Source organism: Pygocentrus nattereri, chromosome 5 (assembly GCF_015220715.1).
Source record: "Pygocentrus nattereri isolate fPygNat1 chromosome 5, fPygNat1.pri, whole genome shotgun sequence".
In the NCBI taxonomy this organism is placed as follows: Eukaryota; Metazoa; Chordata; class Actinopteri; order Characiformes; family Serrasalmidae; genus Pygocentrus; species Pygocentrus nattereri.
In genome coordinates this window covers 44,149,479-44,174,862 of record NC_051215.1, presented here as the reverse complement: position 1 = coordinate 44,174,862, position 25,384 = coordinate 44,149,479, and the positions used below count along the sequence as shown (strand labels likewise).

At 40.6% G+C, this 25,384-nt stretch overlaps 1 protein-coding gene across 8 annotated transcripts in view; it reads left to right on the top strand.

Annotated features, from left to right (window-relative positions):
• Positions 1-25,384, top strand: part of cpeb3 (cytoplasmic polyadenylation element binding protein 3) — a 56,998-nt gene that overhangs the window by 14,051 nt on the left and 17,563 nt on the right. For 6 of the 8 annotated variants that reach the window (XM_017696680.2, XM_017696681.2, XM_017696678.2 and 3 more), the window contains 3 exons: positions 13,288-13,341; positions 21,691-21,714; positions 24,078-24,245. In XM_017696680.2, the coding sequence (XP_017552169.1) occupies positions 13,288-13,341; positions 21,691-21,714; positions 24,078-24,245 (246 nt within the window). The remainder of the gene's footprint in view (positions 1-13,287; positions 13,342-21,690; positions 21,715-24,077; positions 24,246-25,384) is intronic. The other 2 variants (XM_037538642.1, XM_017696677.2) reach the window with 1 other exon arrangement.

Sequence of the window (25,384 nt, the reverse complement as noted above, 5' to 3'; positions counted from 1 at the left end):
CCACCGATTTTTCAACATTTCTGCTTAAGTCATTAAGATGTAAACATGGTAATTCAGAGTGAATGACCTAGAAAATGTTATAGACCTTCTAGAAAAGTTAGTCAAATTGTTCTTAGTGGTGGTGATAGGATCCAGAGGTCTGAATTTTTAATGCCTCACAGCTACCTTACAGTAAGTTGTTGCATGAAATGCTTATGTATACACTGCCAGATTATAGGGCAAATTGGTCCCCAAAAGAAAATACATTTCAAAATGCATTGGTCATTTTGGATAGTAAATAAAATGGCTACACTTACATTGTGGACCTCAGGTCCTATCACCACCATTCTGAAGAAAATCTGACAATCTTGTTTTTTTTTCAACAGTGAACCATTTCGCATCAAATCACTCTGGATGACTTTGTTTACAGCTCAATAAATTTATTTGGCTGAAAATGGGTTGAATTACCCTTCAACAAACACTGACCAATTGCATGTTGTTACAAAGAGAGCATAATTAGTCCTGTTTAATTGGATTACAGTGCAGTGTAGTATGTGAAACATTTGTACTTCTCATTTCTGATAATATTTTTTTAATTGTGTTTGTTTTTTTCCCCCCTTAGTTCTAGTTTTTCAAACCTCGGAAAACCTAATTACTATATGAATCACGTATTGTGAAAATATCTTGAAGTACCGTCATGTACCATTTTTGCCATATTGCATTTCCATGAATTGTGTCCATGTTGTGCAGCCCTGTTATCCATCAGTCCTACTGAAATCTTCTCTCTGGGCCTCATAATCATTACATTTGCATTCTTTTCCTGACTGAGATGGAGGGAAACATAGCAGAGCTTGTAAGGGCAAAATTTGTAAGCAATATTTTGTCTCTAATACAGGGTGAGTGTACACTCCTAGCAGTTGAAGCATCCTAGAATAGCCCTGGGGAATGATTTGAATGTAAGCTGAGTGCACTGCATTTGTGAATGAGTAGTTAGACAGAGAGAAGAGGGTCATTTTTGTCTGTTTTTAATAAAAACAAAATAAATAAAAAACAAAACCAGACATCAACTGTTGAGCACGAAGCAAACATCTTGAGCAGGCGGCTTTCACACACTTGAAAGAGTGCTTTGAAACAACATGGCCATTCATAGACCTCACAACATCCTCAGTGAGCTCTCTTTGCTCATTGAGAGCTTCTGAAGTAGTGGAGTTCTAGCCAAATGTTTGTCAGGAAAATGTTTGCTGTCGCTGGCCTCAGCTGTTGTCAGTTCTCTCTTTGAAGACGTTTTGTTGTCGTCGTCGTTGTTGTTGTTGTTGTTGTTGTTGTTGTTGTTGTTGTTGTTGTTGTCGTCGTTGCTGTTCCAGACTAAAATCTTGTGTTTAGAGGAAGTTTTTTTTTTTTCCTATTTATCACTTTTTAACCAAGAGTATATAATGCAGTACCTGCTTAAAGTTCAGGGATTACCACTTTATATATATTATATAGGGTGGGCCATTTATATGGATACACCCAAATAAAATGGGAATGGTTGGTGATATTAACTTCCTGTTTGTGGCGCATTAGTTTATGGGAGGGGGAAAACTTTTCAAGATGGGTGGTGACCATGATGGCCATTTTGAAGTCGGCCATTTTGGATCCAACTTTAGTTTTTTTTGATGGGAAGAGGGTCGTGTGACACGTCAAACTTATGGAGAATTTCACAAGAAAAACAATGGTGTGCTTGGTTTTAACGTAACTTTATTCTTTCATGAGTTATTTTACAAGTTTCTGACCACTTGTCAATGCAACCCTCTTCTCCCACTCTTCACACACTGATAGCAACACCTATGTGTTATCCATATAAATGGCCCACCCTGTGTGTGTGTGTGTGTGTGTGTGTGTGTGTGTGTGTGTGTGTGTGTGTGTGTGTGTGTGTGTGTGTATGTATGTATGTATGTATGTATATATATATATATATATATATATATATATATATATATATATATATATATATATATATATATATATATATATATATATATAAATATAAATAAATACACACACACACACACACACACACACACACACACACACACACACACACACACACACACACACACTAATATTTCCCTTAAAGGTGATTTAAATATATAGTGTATATATAGTACAATATGACTTTTTTGCTACAATACTGATACTGAAACAGTGTGCATTGGCTGATACTGATATGATCAAACTGTAGAAACCTGAACTAATTTTAATTGAAGCACTTCGCTGAAGATATCAAATATTGCCAAAAATGTTTGAATGGTTTCATATCAAAACGCTTCTTTTCAAGATAAACATTGTTGGGAGTGAGCTTTACACATAGGCAAAGTACCAATGCTAGATTATGATCAATACCACCTTTTTATTAGATTTTCTATTTTTTTAATCCGAGTTCAAAATTGAATATAGAATACTTTGGCTTTAACCTCTTCATATGCAGATGTGGTAGTTTCCCTCAGAATTAACCCTACATGCCTATACATTTGTATTAAAACATTATGAAAAGCAAGGTGTCCCCAAACTTTTGATGGGCTGTATAAGCATGTGTTGTGCTACGGGCTCAGTCTGTTACTCTGTCATGCATGAAGGTGTTTTTCCAGTTCTCACATTGATTTTGTGGTGAAGTTGCTCTCAGTTTCTGAAGAACTCTTTTGGTGTTCTGAAGAAACCTCAGGTGAGTTGGGAGAAGCAGGAGGGGGCGTTGGACTCTCCAGTAAATAATGAGAGGACTGTCATGGCTCTTTGGAAAGAGGTTAGGGCTGCTGTACAGTGGTAGTACATAGGAAATGGCTGGGACACCTAGAACTAGACAGTAAACTAAGAAATTATTTTCCACGTCAAAATAGGTGTCACACTTGTACTGGTCTAATTGTGGATCTTTCCACTAGTAAGTCAGAAGTAGCTGCATTGAGCCACTCTCTTTTCTTATCCACTGTCAGTTCATTTGAAATTGTGCCAGCGACATGTAAATCATGACCACATGATGTTTTGTACAAAATAAAACTTTGACCTGTGTAGATGGCAGCAGTCTGATACCACTTATTACCAGTTGAGTAGTTTCAGCATGATGGCCTACTTCTACTAGTGAAGTGGCCTTAGCTTTAGTGAGATGATAGATCTTTAGTGAACTACTTCCATTAAATACTCATTTTAAAACCTAGTTTTTAAAAAGGCAAGATTTAATCAGTATTGTTATTGGCTGGTGCTCAGGGTTTCAGTGTTGGTATCAGCACTGTGAGAGGATAAATTGTATTGTTATCTCATGTTCCCTTTCTTGTTACTTTCATTTGCAAAATGCCCCTTAGTCATGGAGGATTTTTGAATCAAGTTAGTCTGGGTCTTCACTCCTGTTCACCTTGGAAGGCTGTACCAGGAGCATATTGATCCAGATGAATGGGTTCTGAAGATCCACCCAAACTCTTCCACCACAGCAAAGCCTCAATCCAGGAAGGGTTGTATAAGGCAAAGTTTACTGGTTGGTCTGCATCCCCACCCTCACCTATGGTCATTAGCTGTGGGTAATGTGGGTAATCCAGGGTGAGGAGCTCATTCATCAGGAAGGAGCTCAGAGTAGAGCCACTACTCCTCCGCACTGAGAGGAGCCAGTTGTGGTTGTACGGGCATGCCCCTTGGATGCCTCCTGGTGGGGGTTTACCAGGCACAGCCTACTGGGACAAGAACCGGAGTCGTCCTAGGACCTGCTGGAGGGATTAGATCTCCAAGCTGGCCTGGCAGTGGCTCAGGGTCCCCTGAGCTGGAGTGAGACCCTGTCTGGACTAGGTGGTTAATGATAATGATAATGATGATGATCCGTTGCACTTTCATCCATCATTATCATCTTACTGAAGAGAGTCTTTTCTTTTGTCCATTATTACCCTATGACCCAAGTCTGGTTTCCCTGCTAGCTTTTATCACTTGCTGGTTAACTTAGCAGGTGGACTTTGAGAGGGGTGTATGTGACATTGAGGGAGCATTTCATGATAAATGGATTAATAGAAATGGTCCAAAAATTACTTGACAGTCTCTTGACATTAATGTACATTCTTTTTTCTTTATATAAAGGTCCTATTTTGAGAGATAGAAAGTTGGTTAGAACCACTATCTACACACCTTTTGTAGATATATTGTGAAGGTCTGACCAAACTAATAAATGGTATCGATTGAGGTGTTTTGTTTTGTTTTTTTTTTTGTTTTTTTGAGTCCTGGTGCTTGGCTTGGTTCCAGAGACCTGGACAGACCTGAAATGAGCAGTTCAGTTGATTTAGTCTCACGGGCCCTCTGCTCCAGCGCTGGGAATTCTGAAGAGGAAAGCCTCTTGTGTGAAGAGGCTTTAGGCCATTTGAAGTGGAGGAGGGTTTGGTTTGTTTGAGCCCCCTCTTGTGATCCACTCTCACTCCTGAATGCACATTAATCTGATTGGAATGGAATGTGTGAGGGAGTTTACGTTGTGGAGGGGTTAGCGGGCTGAGAAGAGGAGACTGGAGGGGGATCCTGAACAAACATGTTTTTTTTTTTGTTTTTGTTTTTTTTTTTGCACCCCCCCCCAACCCCCATCCCAAGACACAACGCTTTGAGTTCAGGACGACCCTAAACTAGGCTTTGCTTAACTCGTGCGACGGGTGAGTTAGGCTTTAAACCCCTCCTCCTCCCTTCAAGCTCAGGCACAAACAGGCACACAGTCCAAAGACTCTGTTACCAAACACAAAGCTGCCTTGTGTTGAGCCTCATGCATTTACACATGCACAGCCTTGTGCTTTTGCACAAAAGATAACACAGTTGTGCTCTCATACGCACAAATACACACAGACTATCAAAGTTTCTCTCTCTCTCTCTCTCTCTCTCTCTCTCTCTCTCTCTCTCTCTCTCTCTCTCTCTCTCTCTCTCTCTCTCTCTCTCTCTCTCTCTCTCTCTCTCTCTCTCTCTCTCTCGCTCGCTGTCCAACGATTCTTCTTGTCTCTCACATGATCCACCTTCTGCCTCTGTGACCAAAGGGTTGAGCTGCTGCAGTCATTTCCAATTCAGTGCCTGCTTAGAAAATAAAACCTGACCTGTTCAGTTGTTTATGAAACACTTTAAACGCCCAGCCCAAAATTTCCCAACTAACTTGGAGCAAAGTGGAAGTGTGACTTATCAAACACATTCTATCCAGCATGCTTTTTAGGTCTAAGAATTGGCCGAAGTCACAACAAAAATTAGGACTTGGGTGGTACCGACCAAATCACTTCAATAGCACAAAACGCAATATTAAAAAAATCTGATTTAATACCAAATTTCAGTACCTAATTAGTTGACTTTATCAGCATCCATGAGCCAGTAAATGTTAAGCAAAGACATCTTTACAGAACAAATTATGTAGAACTTGAGCAACAAGGCAAATGTTGCTAACAATCTCTAGAACTCAGTGGTTACCTAAATAGCCCAAAGCCTTCCATCCATCCATCCATCCATCCATCCATCCATCCATCCATCCATCCATCCATAGCATTTCTTAAAAAATAAAATCCCAAAACTTCTGTCAACCTGCTCACACGGCATCCAGGTCTTCATTAAGGTCGCACTGACTTGCCAGTGTGGTTTAGAGTACATTGTGACTTACTGTGAGCTATAAAAATGAACAAAACATAACTGCCTCAGACAACACCATGGGCGGTATTCGCAAAGCAGGACTGATCTTGGATATGACCGCTATTATCACAAGGTGCTTTAATAAAAACTCTGCTGTCTAATGTTTATAGCTCACAGTAAGTCATACTGTGAATTTCAGTCTAAACCACATTGACAAGTCTGTGAGGCCTTAATGAAGGCCTGGATGTGGTTTGAGGGTGTTGATAGACGTTTTTCAGGTGTATTTTCACAGAAACTATTTGGGATATTTGGATGACTTGTAAGTTCTAGTGTTTGTTAACAATGTTAGCCTCGCTGCTCCAGGTATAAACTTAGGAAGCCAAATGCAAAAATGACTCTTCCCATCAACTACCACTAGGGTAAATGGAAAACTGTGTAAATTAGACATTTCATTGAACCGTTTCTTTCAATGTTGTAGTGTGCTTTTATCTTTGCTCTTGCAGAGAAGTTGAAAATGTGCATGTGAATGTGTAGGAAGAGTGTTTGTGAAATCTAGGTGAATTCAGCTGAGCTTTGACCCTCATGCCACTGGTTCAGTTTGTCCTGACCCTCCGGGAAAGCCAAAGTGGTATGTTTCTGTGTTAGAGAGTGGCCCAAGTAGAGGTTAGAATAAAGAAATGTGGAGAAAGTCAGTGAGTGTTGATGAATGGAGGTGGTGAATCTTGGTAACTTGAGTTTTCCTGACTAGCTCCGCTTCTTTTTGCCCCACCTCACTGAGCTATGTGTTAGGTCAGTGCAAGATGCAGCCTGCATTTATGCCACTGGCACTTCAGTCTGAATATTGGAGTCACTGTGATGTAAGGAGAGATTTGCGGTTGATACAAGGTATAGAATCATTGTGTGATAACTCTTCATGGCAAATGACTGGATGTGATGGAAGTCTTGAAAGTCTGAAAATATTCAACCCTATATATACTTATATAAATATAGGTTCAAGCCTATGTCAGTGCTTCTGCTTCTGTCTCTCAGTGCTCCACAGACTTGGCCTCAGCTCTTGTGCCCACTCCATATCTGCAGCGACTGACTTGTTGAGCAAGCTGAAGAGTATATGTCTTTATATGGTGCGGGGGGGTTGACTCCTGGCTGAGGAACAGGTGTGGAGTACAGGACAGATAGTAGGCGGATATGGGGATTAACTCTTAATGCATGCATGTATGACTAAGGGGAAAGAAAGAGAGGTGGAGAGAGAGAAAATGAACTGGAGATTTGGAGTAATACATTGTGGGCTGTGAGGGACACAGAGCAGCAAGTTTGCCACATAGACAGTGCCACGTCTGGCTTTGTCTTTACATAGACAGTAAAAGGCAGGTCAGAAATTTTGGGATACACTTCCAACATGGTTTTGATGCACTTGAGCATGGTTTTCTCCTTTGGTATGCAGTAACTGAAAAAAGCTGTTTAGATCTTGCTATGGTTCTGTACAAAAGCTGCAAAACAGAAGAACTGACAAAAAAATATAATGTCACACCCCTTGCTTCTTTACTATGCTTGCTATGGTGATATAACTCATAAGCATTTATGGAGAAAAACATCAGTTTTCTTGCATGTAAAAGAAGGTCTAGTAGTATACGTGCATACCAGAAATTACCTCATGGTATCAGGATACTTTGGTATACTCTATTGCCAAAGGCAGTACTCAGGGCAGTGCAGAGCGATAGGGTGTCAACATCATTGTTAACTAAAAGCCAAAGCTAACACTGAAACTACATTAAAACTAAACTACCACTCTTTTGGAAAATAAAAACAAAAAAATAGCTAAAACTGTTAATACACTCTTGAGGAAAAAAAGAAACTAAACTAAATTAACTTATTACATATTAAAGCTTTTTATTTAGTCACTACTTCACTGGAAATTAGTTGAGCTGTTTATAGGTTATAAGTATGTAAATAAATCTTTTGGTGGGTCCTAGCCATGTAAAAGGTTAAACTAAACTAGAATAAATATAAAAACTCATGGAAAATATAAATATAATGACTGTGATGTGCACTTTTAGGAGTAGTTTCGGCAAAACCTGTTTTTCATTTGAAGGAAGATACTTGAACATGAAGGAGAATATACCTAAAGTATTGGCAAACAGCTGTTTAATGCTAGCAAAACTTTTTGAGGGTTTTTTTTTCTCACATGATTGAAAAATAAAAGCATTGCTTCCATGATTTTAAAAGAAGGAAATGCATCCCTGGCCGTTTTTTGGGCAGGGTTAGGACATGGTCAGTGTAGTTTGCAGGTCATCAGGTCATATTTTGTAATCCGCCACCTCGTTACCGCAGTCAGCAGGTTTGTTTGGTCTGACTGGCCATCACCATCTCACTGGGTTTAAATTTGTGATGGTCTAAGGGAAAGACTTGCACATATATAGTGTGTCTGTGTGCGTTGTTGAGATATATATATATATATATATATATATATATATATATATATATATATATATATATATATATATATATGAATTTGAATAAGTTTCGGATAGGGTTTGCTGGTTTCTCACGCAGCTTACAAGAAGCTGCATCAGCTCCCAGTTCTTGGTAGGCATAAAAGTCCTTATAGGAAAGTCTGTTCACTCTGTGGAAACTGAAAGCCAAAACTGAAGGCTAAAAATATATTTGAAATCACTGACTAAATCTGATCAAATTTAAATAATTAAAAATAATGAAATGATAAAAAAAAAATAGAATTTGTAGCAGCTCAGTAACACTCAAAAAATTAGTTGTTCTGGCTACTGCATTTGTGCAGACCTTGATAGCAACTGGGAATTTTTCACTTGGTACATAACCAACAAAGCTGCCTCTTTTTACTGACAGACGCCTTACGAACAGACGCCATGGTCAGCGTTCCAAGCTTTCCCATTCATCTTTCAACCAGTGACCTTTATAACCTTTCTGGTATGAAGTGTAGGTTATGCATTCTTGATTGTTTTAACCTACACTTCCACCTACGTGATGCACATGCAAGGTAATGCCTGACTGTTGTTGAGGCCGTGGTGAAAGCACGACTGGAAAAATACCCTGCATTCATACAAAAGGTAAAAGGGTACCATTTACGTCCATTCTTGTCATCCAATCAAGCACAGGGAGAGAAAGGGGAAACCCAGAATTAGCAGAGGCTCAGAGATCCCTGCGAGGAAATGTTACTCGCACACTACCCGATTACCATCCTGATGCTCACATACCCAGCTCTATTTTAGGGCAGGTGGGTTGGGGGGCTGAGTGGGGGTTGGTGATGTTCGAGGCTTGACACTTACACTCACACATATGGAACATGGCAGGGGCAGTAAGAGCCGTCTCTTTTCCGCTCGTCTGAGATCACCGTTGTTAACACTTAAGACCTGAGCCGAGCTTCTATTCGTGGTGGCTGTGGCTGCCTAATAGAGATCAGAGCTGCTGCTCTCTGCCGTAGACAGGCCAAGAGCTGAATGTATGCCAGAATGTTGAAGAGAAACGTTGAGCTCTCTCTGCTGTTCGGTGTACCTACAGTGTTATTAAGGTTGCTTTATTGCGTTGTTGGGACATTTTTGCATCTTAACTGATGGTTAGCCACGCCTATAAAGCATAACGGGATGTAAATATTAATATAACCTTTAAGAAAGTGTGCAATGTCTGTATGATGCCAACTATGCAAATGCACTATACAAACATTGGGGATCTCTGTGGTGTCAACTAAGCCTAGCCACAGATATATAGGCTAATAAATACAAACACAGAAGTTTGCATTACTATAACTCAAACAAAATTGTCTTTTGCCGACGTTTTACTCAGCACAAAATGGAGTACAGAAACACTTTTAGCCAGAGGAAATGAACCAAACTTACACTGAAGTATCTAGATGCCCAGCTACATTGCTAACTTTTAGTGTTGTCCTCCTCATCTGATGACCAGTTTCTCCTGTATTAGTAATTCTCTCCATGGTAATGATGATTTAAAGTTTATACGGTATGCACTTACTACAGTTAGATGGTTGTAATAAGATATTCGGCTTCCTAGAAGTAATCCACCAAAAACCCAGCAGATGTAGTTTTTCAAAAGCTCCTCCCACCTTCAGGATACATCATGAAAAGGAAGGGTTCCCTTCAAACCAGAAAACCTCACACTAGAACCTGTTGCATCCCTGATGTAGGATCCAAGAACGCATATTTCCTAAGTACTAACATTTTTAATAATGAGTATGTAATAAACATCCACTTTTACTTAATGTTTGTGAATTTATAAAGATTTTAAGTCATTTTTGTAATGCTTTATGATTTCCGATTTCCAATCACAATTCTTCCAGTTATCACGCAATGTAAAGGCAGTTCCATTTTTCAAAGGATTTTTACCCCAAAAGGTTTTAATATAGAGGGGACTATATGCAGTGAAATTATGAAGTCAGTTTTGTCTAATATAGACCTCAATCTGTTTGCTCAATAGTCTTCGATATGCACTGTGCCTAATATCCTCTATAGAAAAGTGTCATCGCCAGCATAATATCCAGAATTTTTCCATGTCGTATGATGAGCATTGTAGTTGCTCTGATTTAATAAGTATATGAATTAGCTTTGGCTGTTCAGCAGGTTTTAAGAATAGTACTTCGTTGTGATGCAGCGACAGTAAGAATGAGCAGATGTCTGTAAATTCTGTTAGTCTGGGAGATAATAAGGAGATAACTGCAGCACCTTGTTAATCAGAGCCTTGTAGGAAAACCAGCAGTCTCAGTTGCTCCATGACTTTTTCACTAAGTGCTGACTTTTGCATTCTTCAACATTTCCCTTCTGTGTTCATCACAGAATTTCACTTCGGTCAGGTCTGTGCAGCCGTGTTGATGAAGGCGCTTACATCACTTCGGCACTCAGTTCGGTGCTGCATGCTGTCAGGTTGTGCTGATTGCGCTGTTCTGTAATGGTAGCAGTGTTGGCTCAGATTCGGAAAGGATTTTCTGCTCTGCAGATCATAAACTGGAAGTGTGTTCTGTCAGTGAAATAAGATATACAGATAAACTATAAATCAGGTTTTTACCAACAGCGTTTACCCGTCAGGTAGGAAGCAAGTACTCTCAAGTAGTCTTGTCCAATCCTCAACTAGCTCTCTCTCTCATTACTTGTTTCTCAGAGCTCTTTTCTGTGTCACTACACAACTGTGCATCTTTTTAATGGAATGTCCATGAAGCTGAGTGAGACCCCTAATCACCACCCCATCTTTGAAATGTGGCCTATTGAGCTTTCCTGGACTACATGCCTAGGATTGAATCTGGGCTGCACAGCCCACCTCTATCTTATTGCCACTGTTTCTATGGGTGTGGCGCTGCATCAAGATCAGAGGGTGTTTTCTACCACTTTATTATCCGTTGTTTGTGTACGATGTCGTTTACTCCTGTCATTTATTTATTTATTTATTTATTTATTGTGCATTCTGTACGCTTTCCTCCCTGATGGCTAAAAGCTCTGTCGTGCAACGTTTGCACAAGCACTTATTCTCCGATTCTTAGTTTTGTTTAGCAGGTAGGAGAGATGTTCTTTACCTTCACCCTTGCTTTCCACCATACAGCATAGCCACTGTACCTCGCTATAGAGCGAGTACAGGCTTGGAAACTGGAGAGTCTGTTTTCAGTTGTCTTTTAAGACACCCACAAGTTGCCAAAGTGAGTTGAAACAGCATGTTGCACAAGCGTGCTGTCAGTGGTGCTGAGTGACATATGATTCGCTGCGAGAGGCATGGGTTTTGCCTCCGGAACTGTGTGGCCCCTTCTGTGCAAATTCACACAGGTGCCTTATCGCTGCCACTGTTTGCATATAAGCCAGTCCGAGCCTGTTGGAGCTGCAGGCATCCACCCCGTGAGAATCTCAGGATGCACCAGAGGGTGTGTTGGTGCCGCCAACTTTAATCGCTGCCCCTCGGTGCAGAGCTATTCCTCTGGAGAACTTCAACAGATTTCAACTGCTGTATACTGTATACTGCTGTTCATGTCGTTGCAGATGCATCTACAGTCGAACGCAGTTTGAACAGCCCTGGTCAAATAGCATGTTTTGTTGACTTTCTATGTGAAAATAAGTAAAATATCCTCTTTAGGGAAGAAACAACTAGCAAATTGTAGAGCACAATTTCTGAGTATTTGCTTGAGTTGAACAAAAATAAATAAATAAATAAACATAAAACGGGTACATATTCTATTTTTTATTTTTCCTCAATGTTAAATTCAGATTATAGAGCATCCTTTGTTTAAAATGATTCATTATTATGAAGACGAAGGGGGAAAAAAAGGTCCTGATGGGTCACAAAATAATTGAGAAAGCTGTCTAATTGTGTTAATGCAATGCCTTGTGTCTTTCAGTGCCTTTTGAAAGTGGTGATCAAATCTCAAGGCAGATAACTTGGGGTGGGGGGGGCATTGTAAATCAATAACTGCAATACAATATTTATCAAGTATAACTTCTCCTCCCCCCTTTGATGTCCAGATTTTAAGATCTACTCTGTATATTTTCACAGAATAAAATAAGACCTATGGTCCCAGACTTTTGAACAGCAGTGTAGGTAAAATATAAACACAAACGTAATGCAAAATAGCGGCTGAGCCTTGTCAGGGTCCCGAGAGTGAAGCATATGTGTTTCTGAAAGAGAGAAACAGAAACAGAGAGATTTATTCAACAGTTGGCACTTCTCTCTCCCCAGCTGGGATGGTGTGGTGTGGCTGAGCTGGAGCAGAATGCATTCTCTGTCAAATTCCCAGCATTCTGCCTTCTATTGTCTGAGCTGTGAAGCTCCCTTTATGCTGCACAGTCCCAGGCCTTTGCATCAGCTTTGCTGTTTAACGTTGTTTGGAAATGTCTGTGGTATTTTCAGTAGCCTAATTGTTTGAATGTTTTTAGCTGTTGTGATGTGTTTTCTCTGTTTCTTTCCAAAGTGAGCGTAATCAGTAGGAATGCACGACGACGTCTGAATCATTTTGAAATCGACAGATATTTAGATTTGGCTCATGTTTGATGCTGCGTTTATTGTACTCCAGAAGAGCAGAACGTTTAAGTGATGTTGGGCTACTGTGCTAAAATATGTAGAAAGTAATAATTGGGATGACATGTACCAAAATTCAAATTACAATTAAATATAACATTTATCTCTGCAGTAAAATAAATGATATGCAGATATTTTAGTGCAGTAGTCCAGCTTCACCTAAATGTTCTGCTCTTCCAGAACAAAATAAATACAAAGTTTCAGCCAAATCTAAACATCTGTCTGATGCGAAGTTTTTAAAGCAAACATCTGCCGATACCAATATGATTCCAGTGTTATCATGAATCACTAGTTTAATATGAACAACGATACTAGCAGAAAAATATTGGATGATGATGTCAGTCCATGCTTCCCATGATGGTCCTGTTTAACTGGATTTTCTAGCACAGCTTTAGACACTTTTTTAAAAATTTTATTTATTTTTTTTACTGTAGCACTACTGGGGCTTTTTCTGTTCCGATACTGTGATATTTTATTTTTGCCATATCGCCTACCTCTACCTATAATGGTCATTTTGATAGCTTGCTCATTTTGAAGTTGGTAGAATATGCCATAGTAACCAAATTTGTGGTTTTGTAAGCTCGTAGCGCATCGATAGAGATGCTGAAATGATTGTCTTATTGTTTTGTTTTATCTCCGTATTAATCCTCATGTATTTTATTTTCTTGTGTTTTTCTCCAGGACGCATGGGTTTGAACTTTCATCACCCAGCAGCAGAACACATAATGCCACTGAGTAAGTGTTTTTTTTTCCATTCCATTCAAACTGATTGCACGCAGAAGCATATGTGCTTGTAGTTAAATATGAATTTGCTGATAATATAATGCTAATCTTAATGCACTGCCTGACTATGAATATGATTACGGTGCTGTTATACTTTTTCTTAATGACCTCTATGTCTATGGCATGCTTTATTTCAGCTAGCCTACCTTTAATTTAGAAAAGTCTGAATTGTCTTTGAGCATTTTTGCAATGTTCGCTAATGTTCCACCAACTTTCTATCCAGCTTCATGTGCTCATTCTTTGGAACGACTGGTTGTAAGTCAGGTTCCTTCTGGCATGTTGCTTTAACCTGACAGGCCAATGACTTGACCTCCTGAGTTTGGCTGGTCTTGCAGTGTTTGTCATAGTTTAAGTGCTGCACACTGGCTGAGTGTTTCTGGGTATAGTGGGGGTTGTAGTGCTGGCTGAGTGAGCCACATGGAGCACTGTAGTCTCCACACATGAGCAGCAGTCACCTAAAAATAACAGACCTGAAAGACTATATACTCGCGCTGTCCCCTTCAACAGGTGCTGTATGGTCACGGGGGGACAAACAGGGAGAAAACCTGATGGGGGAGAGGCGGGTGGGGGTGTGTTCCAGGAAGAGAGTCAGTTTTGATCAACAAGCCCGTGTGACCTCTGTGCACTCTTTATTATCAGGTTTTTGAAGTTCATTGCTGTTCAGTGGTTTGGAATCAGTCTTCTCTGTAAAACCAAAATAGAACCAATTTAGTTGCAGATAAATATATGAAATGATTCTGATTTGTTAAATCTGTGCAACTTGGTTTCAAATGATTCGTAGGACACTAAGAAGCTAAAGTTGTAGCTGTATCCAGAATGAAAACTGTAGATGATTCTGAAGTATAGATGTGAGAACAATGTGAAGCATTAAGAATCTTAATGAATGTCTTAGTAAAATAAAATACCATCCATCCATTTTCTAAGCCGCTTCTCCGTCAGGGTCGCGGGGGGGTGCTGGAGCCTATCCCAGCAGTCTTCGGGCGGAAGGCAGGATACACCCTGGACAGGTCGCCAGTCCATCGCAGGGCAGACAGACAGACACAGACAGTCACTCACACACTCACACCCAGGGGTAATTTACGTCCAATTGGCCTGACTGCATGTCTTTGGACTGTGGGAGGAAACCGGAGAACCTGGGGGAAACCCACGCAGACACGGGGAGAACATGCAAACTCCACACAGAGAGGACCCTGGTCGCCCAGCCGGGGAATCGAACCCATGCCCTCCTTGCTGTGAGGCGACAGCGCTACCCACCACGCCACCGTGCCGCCAAAAAAATAAAATACATCTTAATAAAATGTTTAAGCTGTAAGCAACGTCAGAGTAGTTTGATGTGAAATGCTCTGTCCTAGAGAACGTTGCAGAGTCAGAATTGTTCATTTGGTGGTGGTGGAGTTAGAACCAAACGCCTGAATTTTTTAATGCTTCTTAAAAGTTTTCTCACAGAAAATGATTACACAAATACGCTACCTGATGCCTGTGACGTTGTTGTATGGTAGTTTTGAGATTAGGTTTTGGCCTAAAACAATTATATTATTCATTCATGGAGGAGGGGCACATGCAGGGCATCGTAAGGCAATATGGTTCCCATGGAAACAGGTTTTTTTTTTTTTTTTTTTTTTTAAATAATTATATAGTTATAATTTCTCACCAAACCGTTCTAAATGACTTCTCGATTGAGTTACGCAGAAAATCTTAACAGTCACTGGAATTCCCCTAAAATGAATACCTTGTTTTTGATCACAGGCAGGTAAGCTGACAAAAGCATAATCATAAATACTAATATACATTGTCATTTAATCCCTTGTTGCTTTCCAAATGCCTGAAATCTAAATATTTAACAATATTTAACACAGCTTTTTGTGTGTAGTTCATAGTGTTTAAATTTGTGTAGTTACTGAATAAAAATAGCAAAGAATTTTTACTTTTTTGTTATTCTGTGTGCACCAGTAACTAGGCTGTTGACGGGTAGTGTGTCCAGTCATTGCTGTATCCAGTAGTTTTCTGTCGAGCTATAGTCGTCAGTGGTGTCTTAGAACAGGTTGACTAAGTGCTCCAGGAGGCTTCTCTCAGGAGAGGAAGTCACCACTTTGATGACAGAGATTTTTGTGGCCTGGCACTACAGCAGTTTGGTTTGGGGCTGGTGTTTAGTGGGAACTTTAGAGGGAACAGTAGGGGAACGAAGGAAACGGCTGAGCTGAGCCGGTGACTCTCTTCTTTTCTTCTCATCACCACGCCTTCAGAACTACTCGCTGTAAAGCTTTCGCCTGGAGTATTGCCACACAGTCTGTGGGCCATCAGATTACATTGCCATAGAATTTGAAAAGGGTGTGATCTAATGTGCAGATGTGCATTGGCAAAGTAAGACAAAATGAAATGATCATTAGGCCAGGGTTGTCAGTGTCACAGGTTTCAGTCAGTTATGAGGTCATTCAATCATCAAATTAAAATGCTTTAAAATACGGATTAAAATGCGTCTATTATATCTACTCAAGGTGCCTAACATTGGGTTGAAAATGGCAGCGGTTGAACAGGGCGTTCTTTGGGGGTCTGTGAATATGCAGGCATGGGAAAGATATCGCGAAAGCTAATAAACTGCTTTTGGAACTATCCACATGCAGTATCACCACAAGAATTCCAATTTGAATATGTAATCGTTCCACTAATTGGTCTAAAGATAAGTCTTGTTGTGGTCAGTTATTTCTATGCATAAATGATATTTTTTTTGTCGTCTAAATATCACATTTATTAATAAATTGTGTAGCTCTCATGTATGTGAACGCTGCACAATAGAAGCATAATGAAGCTAAAGAGCACTATTACTGAAAAAGACTTGCAGTGTGATTCTAAGCATTCTTGCTTCACTTCTCGTCTCACCCCTGCCTACAAGATCGCTATGTTCTCACCTCATGTCTGTCACCCTCAGCCTGTCGCATGTCTCTCCTTGTTTCTCCCTTTTGGATGCATACCATAAGAACACAAATTTGACATAATTTAACAGAAATGCAAAGATAACATCCTCTTTGCTCTCCAAGAGTCTAATACCTGGAATTTCCAGACTTTCCAGTAAAGTACAGGAAAATGTATACAGCAGCTCTAACCATTTTCCCGTGTGTTCCTTACACCAGTGGTTCTCAGCCTTTTTTAAATGGCAACCTCCTAATGGTGTAATAGACCAGAGCAGTCTTCTTTACAGTCGTCCACACACACATTTCTTCACGTGACCATCATTATCAGACCCAGTAGCTCCCAGACACACCGTAGAACACAATTTTGCTGACCATAAATGAACAAAACAGCCTTCGACAGGTGTTTTGTACTCAAATGATGGTGTAGATTGTATGTTTTTAGTGAAGTCAGTTAATAATGAAGTAATGCTGAAACATAGATTCACTATTGTATTAGCTGCTTGACAAACATGAGGCAGCTGAATTTACCTGCTTGGCTAAGATTGGCTATATACTTATGCACAGTGCACTATTATTATTCAGTGACAAATCCATATCATATGGGTAAGTCATTTAAAAATTTGATCAAAAATGGGATTATGTACTTTGATTCAGCCCCCTATTAACCCAGATTTGAAAATAATTTATATATAACACAGTCGACAAACACAATGTCATAAAAACCTGAAATAACCGAGGCTGTGATATGCACTCACCGGGCCCCTTTGTTAGGTACTTTGCTAGTAAAAGGTTGGACCCCCTTTTGCCTTCAGAACTGCCCTAATTTTTCAGCAAGGTGTTGGAAACGTTCCTCAGAGATTTTGGGTGGTTATTTGAGTTACTGTTGCCTTTCTATCATCTGGAACCAGTCTGCCCATTCTCCTCTGACCTCTCACATCAACAAGGCATTTTCGTCCACACAACTGACCGCTCACTGGATATTTCCTCTTTTTCGGACCGTTCTTTGTAAACCCTAGAGATGGATGTGCATGAAAATCCCAGTAGATCAGCAGTTTCTGAAATACTCAGACCAGCCCATCTGGCACCAACAACCACGCCACGTTCAAAGTCACTTAAATCCCCTTTCTTCCCCGTTCTGATGCTCGGTCTGCACTTCAGCAAGTTGTCTTGACCACCTCTACATGCCTAAATGCAGTGAGTTGCAGCCGTGTGATTGGCTGATGAGCTATTTGTGTTAACAAGCAATTGAACCTAATAAAGTGGCCAGTGAGTGTACAGCAACAATTTAATTGGATGGGGACAATTTGTAGGAGATTAAATCTAAAATGATGAATATAAAAATGTTATTGTATTTTTAAAGATTTTTTTTTTTCGTTTGTTTCCTCCTGTCAGCTTTTTGAGAATTAACATTTTCTTTAACTTTTTTTATTGCCATGTTAAAAGAATGACACTGTTAATTTCTAACACTTTTAATGTACCATATATACCAGTTATAAACATAGTGGCTGATCAAGTCGTCATACACTCAAGTATGCTATTATATTCTGGAGGGGGAAGAAAGTTGTATCCTCAGTATAATTTCAAGAACTCTCAAGGTTGTATGTGTTGTAGAAGCGCGTTCCTCCAGGTACACTGTAACTTCGATTTCACTGTTATTAAATCTGTGCCGAGATCAAGCTGAGGGCTACGTTTTCTACTAATTGCTATGCCTCTTAAATCGCCACTGCAATTATTCTCACACAGAGAGACGGAAACTTCCAGCAGGTTAACTTAACCTTGTACCGTTTGGCCCAAAGCAAATGCCACCCTATGAAACTTTTCAACTTTGGACCAAATTCCCTCGTCCCTCAGTGAGGTTGGCTAATACGGTTTCACGAGACACGTCTGCCGTGTCTCTCTCCCGTCTCCCTCTTGTTGCTAGGCACTCTAGACCCCCTGACCTCTTCCAGTCACATGTCTCTGTCTGCTCTTAGCAGCAAGGCACACAGAGACCCTTTTAGTGAAAAGTCCCAAATGTGGGATGCTGCAGCCTGGAGTCGGTCTTGTCCTCCAGCAGTGAGAATGTCACACAATTGGAGCCTCTCTGCACTGGGCCATATTGGCCTGTCTCTAACAGGCTTGTGTTGAAGAGGGTTTATAAAGAGATTCCCAGTGTGAGGCTTTAGCTCACTGGAGACTGTTCTAGAAGACTCAGCATGAGCTTTATTCAGGCTTATCACCCACCCTGCTGGGCTCTTACAGGATAATGTGACACATGCGATGACGCTGCTGCAGCTGACTGTTGATGCTGGGGCTGGGTGGCCAGAGTGAAGGAATGGGCTTGTATTGAGATGAAGTGGGGTGGGAAGTAGGGTAGTGCAATAAATGAAGGGCAAAGGGTTCCAAACAGGGCTGAACGAATTGAGCAGAATATCTCATTGCTATTTTTCTGACATGTTATTGTGAATACAATAACAATAATGTTAACAACAATAACAATGATTGCTGTTAATGTAAGCTATAATAAATATAAGGCTTGACCTTTTCTACTTTGGTGCACCAGGCTGCATTATGTGCTCTTTACTAGAAGTCTAGCCATTCACTTGCAGCAGCAACAAGTGTGTAGCTATTTTCAGTGTTATGGAGGATTAAAAGGCCATTATTTAACACCATGAAACAGTTACATGTTTAAGGAAGGAAAGGATAGAATCTTATTTCTCTGTCTATACATTTTAATGTGATAGTAAAAACATAACTTATTTTTCAGGGATTCTTTTTTTTTTTTTTTCTTCCAAAATGGGAAACAAATTTTTGCTGAAAAAATTCATCCATTTTCTAAGCCGCTTCTCCGTCAGGGTCGCGGGGGGATGCTGGAGCCTATCCCAGCAGTCTTCGGGCAGAAGGCAGGATACACCCTGGACAGGTCGCCAGTCCATCGCAGGGCAGACAGACAGACACAGACAGTCACTCACACCTAGGGGCACTTTAGCATGTCCAATTGGCCTGACTGCATGTCTTTGGACTGTGGGAGGCAACCGGAGGAAACCCACACAGACACGAGGAGAACATGCAAACTCCACACAGAGAGGACGCTGGCCGCCTGGCCGGGGAATTGAACCCAGGCCCTCCTCGCTGTGAGGCGACAGCGCTACCCACCACGCCACCGTGCCGCCCTTGAAAAAATTCAACAGAATCCAAAACCTAACCGTGGCTTGGAGAACAAAATGAATGTAGCTCCATGTACAATACCAATATACTCATGTTGGACTGGGCTAGGAAGGATGGAAAAGGCAAGAATGTGAGGCATGTGGGAAGCAGCCGTTTAGCATAACTGCCTGGAGAATGTGGAGGTGTGATGATTTGAACGAAAGCGCTAAATGAATCCTAGACATTGGACAAGACTACTATTTCCTGGACCAGTAGCGTCTGTGCTCCTGGAATAGCAGTAGATTACTAATCATTGGGTTTTAGTTTTAAGCCTCTGTACACATGCAGAATGCTAAATGTGTATGCAGTCTCTCCTTATCTGCTCTTATGCAGGCCTACCTTTGGCCTCCCTGTTCGAGTGGGAGGGTGCCAGACCATAAGTGTTGGGTCAGCCCAGACAGCAACCACCAGTGTTTCCTCTGAATTAGTGCAACATTTCCACTGCAGAAATGTGAATGAACTCTTGGAATGTGTCAGTAGAACCTCTTACCCATTTTTAAAAACTCACCAGCAATCACCAGCAATGATCTACTTTGTGTGTAGAGCTCTCCAGATCTCTACCTTAATGACTCCTGTGCTCCAGGTGAGAGGTGATGAGGGTGGGTGAAGTGTCTGTCTCACACTTTATGTGTGCTAGGTGCATAATGCAGCGCTTTAGGCCTAACTTCAGGGTGAAATTGGGTCACATGTCACTTTATACTTCATTTTGAGACCATTAGCTTCATAACAGCAGCACACATGCACCAAGCCATCTGTCTTTATTGTCTAAATTTGGGCTGGATGTGGAGTAACTGTTCAAATGCATTTAGGAAAACAAATGCTGTACAAAGTGGTTCAAACAAAAGCAGATGCACCTCATGGAAAGATTGGATGACGCTCAAAACAGCTGTATTAACACCTGTTCAACTCATGAGGTCATCGGCAGCTGAGCCAGGTGTGTCAGATCAGACAATATACAAATATAACAAGACTATAACGATTGGGAATGAGGTTTTCATCCAACCCTTAACAGAATCCAAGAACATTGTGTGTCTGACCCAACCTGACCCACATCACCAACTTTTGAATCCAACCTCGACTGTAAACATACAAATTCCTGTCCAGGCCTGACCAACACCCACCACAGACGGAAGAAGATTCTCCAATTCTAAACATTGTAGCTTTTACACTCTACAAACCCCTTTAGTTTCTTAACGTGCACCATGTCAAATGATTTCCAGACGTATGACGAATGTTCTTTTGGCTTCACTGAACCAATTTGCCCTTTTGCTTCACTCATACATTTTCACATTTTTGGTGGCCTCATGGACCTTAGTGCCAACTGCACGAGTGACTCCATTGTGCCAGATTGCTTTAAAGTAATAAAAATAGGCAGGACAAATAAAGGATGAGGGAAAACTAAAGCCGTGATAAATGCAGGCCAGAATCTATTAAGGTGACAGATGGGCTGTGAGAAACCCAAACAGGATACTTGGAGCTGAACCAAACCCAAGAAATATTCAAGAAATGATGTCCAAACCTGACGAATATCTGAGAAATGATCTCTGAACCAGACACATATTTGAGAAATGACCTCTGAAACATACAAGTATTTTAGAAACCATGCCAGAACCCAAGAGATATTTGAGAAATGGTGTCCAAAACTTCAAATCTGAGAAATGTTGTTCGAACCTGATGAGTATCTGAGAAGTGCTCTCTGAACCCAATGCAGATTTTATGTTTGAACCCAAGCACACGTTTGATGAATAGGCAGGTCATGCCACGCTCAGACAAGTGTTTCAAACTCTATAGAGTATTTGGGGATGGCTGGGCGTCTGCATTAGGAGATGATGCAGATCCTAGGTCAGTACTTTTCCAGCGTGTGTTTTGGAAGTCTGATACATTTAGCCATGATCAGGATGGACAGCGTGAAGAAAACTGGACAAAGTCGGGCCTTTACTGACCCACACAAGTCCACACAGCTCGGCCTGTGCTTTCAGACTGTTGCCTGAGTGACTGTTCACATTGTTTGCCCACCAAACCCATGTCTGTCTTTCTCCCTTTCTCTCTTTGCCTGTCTCTGTCTGTCTGTCTGTCTGTCTGTCTGTCCGTCCATCTTCCCCTCTGCTCCCTGTATCTCTCTCTCCCTTTTCCCTGTTGTTTCTCTTTCTCTCTCTCTCTTTCTCCCTCCCTCTCTCTCTCTTCCTCCCTGTGTGCTCCCGAACAGCCAGGAACTATGGTCGCAGAAGAGGTAACACGTTGCTGTCTCTCTGTTTTGTGCTTGCGGAAATGAAGGGGCTTGCTGAAGCTAAATTGCTAGCTGTCTGTGTATGAGGGTGGATGTGGAGCTTGGGGTGGGGGATAGGGGGGGATGATGATGACCGAATGTCTGCTTCATCTGTGCTGTGGTTGGATGAAGTCTTATTAATTCATGCCCTTGACTCCTCTTACTGGATTATAGTTTATATTTTCATCAATACATATAATCAAGTGGGTGGAAAGGAGGCTTTAACCATTCATTTCCTAACGCAGGGCCTGAATGTTTTTTGGTTTCCTTTCTGAGAGAAGAAAATTGCTGGCAGATTCTCTCTCTTTATTTTCTGAGTCATTGTGTTTTTCATGTTTAACAAAGTGCATTGTGATCTGTCCTTTTGTAAGGCTGGCCCAAATAATTTGAATACTTGAGTATTACGTTGGTATAATATTGGACTTAAATTAAAAAAAATTTTTTTTTAGAACCACAAAACTTGTAGCCTAAAACATTAAAAGTACATTCCTTCAGCAAAATCCATTAAGAAGCATAAATCAAATGCATTTATGTCACTTGTAAAAGCTATATTTGAACAAGAGGGCTACAATAATGGCAACATACAGCACGCGAGCAGCTGGGCTTCAGCCTGACTAGTGATATCTTGTTGCCTCCAGCTGGGTATTTTTTCAACTGTAATAATGATCGTAAAATTATGGTTCGTTATGAAATGAAATAATATTGTTCTGAAAGGTGATGATTTTGATTACATGTTCAGAAATACCAATAAGTATTCAAAGCCTGTATATTGCTTTTCGGGCCAGCCGTAGACCTTAGGTGCAAGGAATGGGTTAGTATTGGCACAGCACATTCGAATGATCCCTGATGTGCACACCAAAAAGTCCAAATCTGGTCTTAAATTCTCACAGATGATCTTTAAAGTTGAGCCCTGTCATATCTCCAAGACTGTCATTCTAAGTTGATCATGAAAGCACATTGGCTTGACCATGGTTTTCATCCTAAAATGCTTGCAGTGGATCATAAGAACAAGCTTTGATGTAATTGACTAATTTCTGCAGTGGAAGAGTCTCTTGACCTTGTCATTTATAACATACGTTCCCAAACCTGATCCTGCACGTTGAAGCGTTTTTCATGCACTACTACACCCATTTGAAAGTCTTTATTAAGGAGCTAATTAGTTGATTCAGGTGTGTTAGAGCAGGAAAGACACCAAAATGAGCAAAGTATGGGCAATCCGGGACCAGAGGTGGTTTAGAACATTCCTGAAACATTGAACACGTTCACCCTCTCAACACCTGCTCATAAAGGCGTGGAGAGAAAGCTGCTACAGTGGGTTCTACTTAACTAATGAATTTTTGCAAGATGTCAATCCTGATTTTCTTTCCTTTAAAATGGCTTTCTAAGCAAAATCAGCCCCACTACAAAACAAACTAGGACAGAATGCAATGTTCTGAGCTGCACTGAGCAGAATTCCCCTTCAGCTCATAATGCTCACCTGTCTAAATGTTCATGTTTTGTTGTACATCATGCCGCCTTTTTTGTGGGTCTTGGTTTTGCATTAATTGTTTTAATGATGGCTTTAACATGTTTGATGTATTGTTCGGTCTACTATCTTATGTGTTTTATCACATGGCCGCTAGAACGCTAGAAGCTTGTAAAGATTTTCATTTATCCCACATTTCACATTAATACCGGACTCCTGGCGTAACCCAGTTTCTCAACTCTCTAATTCTTCTTTGATGTGCAGAATAGTTTTTGATGTGCAAAACTGAGGCAAACCATGTTCTTCAGATTTTCTGGCTTGTGCTAAAGCTCAAGAGACTGGCCCTTCTGAAATACCCCTATTCTGCTTCTCAGCTGAGAGCTCTGAAGTCTTCTTCAATTGAAGATTTCTGCTCTGAAAGCCAGCAGTCCCCAATGATGAGGAAATTAACCATTTAAACTAATTCAGCACACTGGCATCTGACCCAGCTGTAGATGGGGTGTGTTTGCATATGTGTAGGAGGGGATATATGTTTCTTTCTTGATTCATTTCAGGGCAATAAATCCGAGGGCTCACTAATGATGCTTTTAGAAAGACCTCAGTAGCTCTTTGTGCCAGAGTTCTCTCTTGGCTGTTGCTTCAAATGATTCCATGAATTCATTTTAAATTAGATTAAATTAATAACAAACTCTTTGTTTTTCTTTTTCCTTTTTCTAACTGCGCCCGCTTTTATCTTCTTTTTGTGCTTCTCCCTTTTCATTTTTCTCTGTCTTATGTCTTTTTTTTTTTTTTCTCCGTCTGTCTCTAATTTTCTTTCTTTCTTTTTCGTGCTCTCTCGTTCTCTTTCGCACTCTCTCTCCAGGTCGCTCGTCACTGTTTCCTTTCGAGGATGGTTTTCTTGATGACCCTCATGGTGACCAGTCCCTGACCCCAGGGCTGAACTCACCCACTCGCTGTCAGAACGGTGAGAGAATGGAGCGCTACTCCAGGAAGGTCTTTGTTGGTGGACTGCCTCCAGACATCGATGAAGGTACACAGCAAACCAACCATCACTTGAACACAAAGAAAGTGTCCTTTCTTACTCCATTTGATTTTGGAATAATGAGAGAGATTTTCCATTCGAGGGTTTTTGGGATATGATTGGCTCGTCCACTTTACAATGTTTTAAAAGGGTTTTTGAATGATTTTTTTTATTTATTAAGGGTCATTAATTAGGTGGTGAACACCTTAAAATCCTTAATAAGAAGTTATAACAGATGAATCACAAAGACTAAAATGACTTGTTGCTTGCCAGATAGTGAGACTGCACTTATCTATGGTGTTAAACCTCAGATTTCACTGGTTACTTGTTTCAGTTCGTCTTCTCCATCAGGCAACATTATACCTGTCAGCTTCATCAGATATATCCATATTCATCAGATATAACAGGGCACTTTTGCGCTTTTCATGTAAGCGTTTAACTGTTTATTTATGATTCTAAGATGTTTATAAACTTATAAAATTAATCAGTAAAAATGGATGTCCACACCGCATCCCATTAGTCAAGAAAAAGCTCTTCTTTTTCTCAAGTTTGAAATTTTTTAGTTATACATCTATTAATAAGAGGGCTTTGAGATGTGCGGTGTGCAATCATCTAACTGGTCAAACATTAACTGACAAATTTTAAACCGTTTATGAACGGATACTAACAGTAGTCTTACTGTAAAATAGTCCTGATTGCTTTCTTTTAAAGGCACTTAAATTAATTTAAATAGCACTTTTAACATTTAAGTTGTAGCTTTGTTTCTATGATGATGAGCACAGCTGCTGTTGTGACTGTTTGCATGCGTGTGTGTGTGTGTGTGTGTGTGTGTGTGTGTGTGTGTGTGTGTGTGTGTGTGTGTGCGCGCGTTTGCTCTTGCTCTTTGCCGTTGGTGATGTCTTCGGTGGCACTGAGCAGACCGTGCATGTCTGACAGCAGATGTGATACTTTTCACTGAAAAAGTGTGAACAGTGCCACAGACTACAGGGCTCTGGGAATGTAGTACACAGACTATGAAATGAGGCCGTTATTAAAAACACACCCAGACTGGAAAAATTCTGGTAGTGGCTCCTGGCCTGTTGGAAGATTCACAACACAATGAGGTCAGAAGTAAAAGAATGCTGAACGTTGGTCAGGAAAGTCTAACA